The sequence below is a fragment of the Mercenaria mercenaria genome, unplaced genomic scaffold, assembly GCF_021730395.1.
Source record: "Mercenaria mercenaria strain notata unplaced genomic scaffold, MADL_Memer_1 contig_882, whole genome shotgun sequence".
Classification (NCBI taxonomy): Eukaryota; Metazoa; Mollusca; class Bivalvia; order Venerida; family Veneridae; genus Mercenaria; species Mercenaria mercenaria.
In genome coordinates this window covers 10,853-15,338 of record NW_026463793.1, presented here as the reverse complement: position 1 = coordinate 15,338, position 4,486 = coordinate 10,853, and the positions used below count along the sequence as shown (strand labels likewise).

Below are 4,486 nucleotides of genomic sequence, written 5' to 3'. Positions count from 1 at the left end.
GGTTACAAGTATACCGATCATTGTCCATTTATATTGACTTTTGTGATAGTATTTATTGGTTGTCAAAAACATGGTACACGAATATCTCCTAATCAAATCGTTGAAACGGATGAAAATTTTTAAAGAGAAGTAGAGAACATTCTATATACAGTTTATATGTATAAATAATACAGCAAGTCAATAGAAATAGTTTACTGAATTAAATATATGTTTGTTCGAATACTAAAAGAGAAATACTCCATCTAAACACATGTATGTATGTTTTAATTAGTGTATATTATATGTTTTATAGTTTCTGTTCATCAGTTTTAAATTTTGAATTTGTATCATAGCAAAAAAAAGTTAATGTGAATTGCAAGTATATTTTGTCTGTTAAATGGTAATGTAGGCAACATAATTTGTAAGAACTGTTTTCAATTTATAATAACGCATCTTGTGTTTCGAACATTTGAAAAATTAATTTAACAAGAGAACTAGATTTTACCTCCATGTATCTTTTAATTGGGAGATTTCAGATTTTAGAAAGACACACTGTTGAGAACCGTATGTTTCGTATGTTTTATGTGTGTTTTACTGACTTCAGTCTTAATATAATGAGTGCTATAACAATTCTACAGGCGGAAGTCGGAGCAAAAATAAGTGGCGATACAAATAGCAAATCTTTCAACTTGCTATACAGCGCATCCCAAAATATAGATGTTGAGGAATTTCATGTTAAATGTGATTCGAAAGGTCCAACTGTGACACTTTTACATGGAAAGTACAACACTTTGTTTGGTGGCTATCCCTCCAAAAACTGGACTTCAACTGAAAGACAAACAAAAGAAGATGCTAATGCTTTCTTGTTTTACAAGGATAAAACTCAATGGGCAAAATGCGAATTTCTGCCAGTTAAAAAATGCAAAAAACATAAAGCCATAACATGTGATGCACTCTTTTGTCCAACATTTGGCGGAGTCTCTAAGAAAAAATACGACCTTCAAGTATTAATAAAGGACAAGAATGCTCAGTCGAAACATTCATCTGAACGGGACGTTGAAAGTAAGACGAGCATATGAGGAAGAAATAACAGAAACAAGTTTTGGCAATTTTGAACCAAAAGACATGACAACCGATATTAATGCACGATAACTAATAGTTAAATGTGTTGCAATGTACCAAGTTGTAGGTGAGTGATATCAATACCTGCAGGGATATCATTTTAAACAATTTTACATTAAGTCAGAGTTTGTTATGGCAATTTTTATTTTGTTTCTGATCCCAGCTGTGCATTGTTGGATCGATATCTACATACTTTGGTTTCGTACTGCTCACAAACTGGTGATCATCTGTTTGGTCTAAACATAAATATTGAAATATATAATCATTGATATTTTATGAAGTTGTTAACACTGAATTGCCTAGTCTAGATTAAACACTCCCAAAGTATAGCAGGATTTATATCACTGCAAGGGGTGCATAGATTACCAATGGAAGAAAAATATGTGATCATGACATTCGAATAACATTTGATCACTTGGTACGTGTAGTTTAAGCTTTGTCCGTCCGCCATAAAAAAGCCCCTTACGTTTCAAATGGATCTGCGCTAAACTGGTACTTGTTTAATTTTTAAGTTAATAAAGTAAACTTGTGCATTCAGCATGCCACGAATGCACTGAACCTACATACCTTAAACATATTCTTATATCTAATTTATGTTACTTAAACGTAACAAAGCAATTACCAAGGAGAGAATACGAACAATTAAGTTCCGTACGTAGCAGGTTCAGAACTGGCAATCAAAATATTCATACCATAAAAATATGTAAACATCAAAATACTTTACAACTTGTAATTTACTTAAATATTCAAATTTATATCAAACTTATTTAAACACTTATTTGATTTATTATCAAATCTTAAATATGTTAGTGTGCCTCAGTACAGAATAAGAATATACTTGAAAAGATAAAACATTGAAAATGGATTGTGATAAGAATGTCATTGATTTTAATTGGAATAATTGTTTTCCAAGGTAACAAATTATGTCCTTAAATCAGAAAGCGATAAAACATTAAAGAAACAAATTACTGACATTCGAGGAATTAAAGAACGGAGTGGTCTCGACAGAGAGTTTGATCATCTGCTAAATGGCGAGTTACCAGAAGGTTATAAAGTAGGTAGACGTGTAAATAATTATATTTCATAACAAATCTGTATTGACATTACTTAGAATAATGCAAATGTATACATTTGTGTTTTACAAGAGGTAGTCAAACGGTTCTGATCCTTGGCTTGTATTGTTTTTACTACTTTCGTACGTTAGCTGTCCATTTTAAGTTTTATAAAATTTCACGTTTGCTAGTATCAAGACTCTATACAATCAATTCAAACATTATTTTAAGAGATACTTTCAACTGTTGCATTCGTATATACATAATATACATGCGTTTTCAATGTAGAATTATGCAATATAGTAAAACAGCTTTGAACTTCATAATTTAACGTTTTGAATCATATACACTGCTTTAATAAAACACTTCAATCATTGCACATCATGTCACATCAGACACTTTTAAGTAAAATCCATAACAATAATATAATTACATTCAACTTATTGTCATAGATGAATTTGCTGTTTTACTGAATACCTGGATGACAGACTTTTACTGCACTAATTACCTGTATAAAGTCATTGCTTAGTTTACAGATAACTCTTGACCTTTAGAGAATCTACGTACACATGCAAAATTAAATGACGAAATTCATCTTGTTTGCATCGTTTCCGCCATAAGAAACTTCGATGCACTCACGAGCACACTTCGCAGTCACATTAAAGCCATAAAAGAGACAATTAATAAAAAAGGTAACAATGTTTTCAAAACAGTAATAATCTTTTCACTTTTTTTACTACGAATGAATAATTGTTTGAAGTCGAGTGCAACACGTTTAATAAATGTAGATGATTTTAAACTGAATTTTTTTAGCTCACCTGAGCCAAAGACTCGTAGCGAACTTATGTGGCCACTTAATGACCTTCGTCCGTCGTGTGTCGTGCGTCTGACAACATTTTCTAATAAAATCTTCTTCTTGAAAATCACTATGCAGATTTACGCTAAACTTCACAGAAATAATCCTTCGGTAGCCCGCTTTAAAGATTGTACGAGGAATTGAATACCACACAGAACTCTGGCTGCTTTGAAATCTTGTCTAAAACTGCAAGGCTTAGAACCTTAATATTTGACATGTTATCTAATTTGTCCTCTATGAAACTTGATCAAATGATACCCATGGGGTGAAATGAGGCCGCATCCCGGTTTTCCAAAGTTTTACATAGACATATATAGAAGAAAAAGCTTCTTGTCTAAATTCACATACCTTTGATATTTGGTATGTAGCCATTGCCTTGTCGTCCTCTACCAAAGTTATTCAAATTATGTCCCTGAATTGAAAACAGACTCCACACAGTGGTCCCAAGCTTTACATAGATTTATGTAGAATTTGTTTTTAATATCTTCTTGCCTGAAACTGCAAGGCCCAGGCTTATGATATTTGGTTTGTAGCATCCCTAGTGGTCCTCTACCGAAATTGTTCAGATGATGCTACTGGGCTGAAAAGAGGCCCTGTCCTTAGGGTCCAAAGTTATACATAGACTTATATATGAAAAATCTTTAAAAGTATTTTTGTCTGAAAGTTCAAAACCTTGGCCTTTGATAGTTGGTATACAGCAATGTGTAGTAGACCCCTAACATGACTGTTCAAATTATATGACTTATATACGAAATATACTTAAAAAAAGATCAGATCATATTTCCTAGACTGTTTAATTATAATTACCCTAACTGATTCGGGGCCACCTAACTGTGACCTTGACCTACTGACTTAGTTTCTTGTTTTGTTTTAAGTTACATCCCTGAAATTTGGATGACATATACAGTTTTGCACACCGATCTAAAACTGTCTTTCATTGACCTGCTGGACTTCTTAGCAACAGTTTGACATTTGAAACATGTTTACACAACTGGAAACGATTTCAATGCTTACTTACAATCGACTTTGTTACCTGATTTCTTACACTCGACAATGTAGCTCACATTACTCAGGTGAGCGATCCAGGGTCATTATGAACCTCTTGTTAAGATCTAAACGTTTTAATCAAAATAATATATCAGTCTACATTTTTCAAATATAAAACTTACATTCAAAATATATAAAACATTTTATGGTTTAGGTCTACCAGTGTTATAGTAGTAACAAAAAGTGATTAGTTATGCCCACTTGTATCGGGAAATGCCGATCATGTATGCAAATGTTCACAGGCTAGAGATGCTGCGATAAAAGTAGCTAAATTCTATGGAGAAGTACTGCCAAAGGTTTTTTTCCGGGAGTTAATTACGTCGGTGATGAGCAAAACTACATCGGAATTGATAGATTAGCGCCGCAAGCTTCGCATGGAATGTACACGTTAGCACTAGAACACTTAATAAAACACAAAATAAAGGTAAAA

At 32.7% G+C, this 4,486-nt stretch overlaps 1 protein-coding gene across 1 annotated transcript; it reads left to right on the top strand.

Moving 5' to 3' along the window:
• Window positions 1–593: 593 nt before the first annotated feature.
• LOC128554931 (uncharacterized) lies at window positions 594–2,155 on the top strand (the record flags this gene model as incomplete). The annotated part of the gene is made up of 2 exons (XM_053536263.1): window positions 594–1,041; window positions 2,040–2,155. Coding segments are annotated over exons 1-2 (564 nt in total), but the record flags the coding sequence as incomplete, so codon positions are not given.
• Window positions 2,156–4,486: the final 2,331 nt, after the last annotated feature.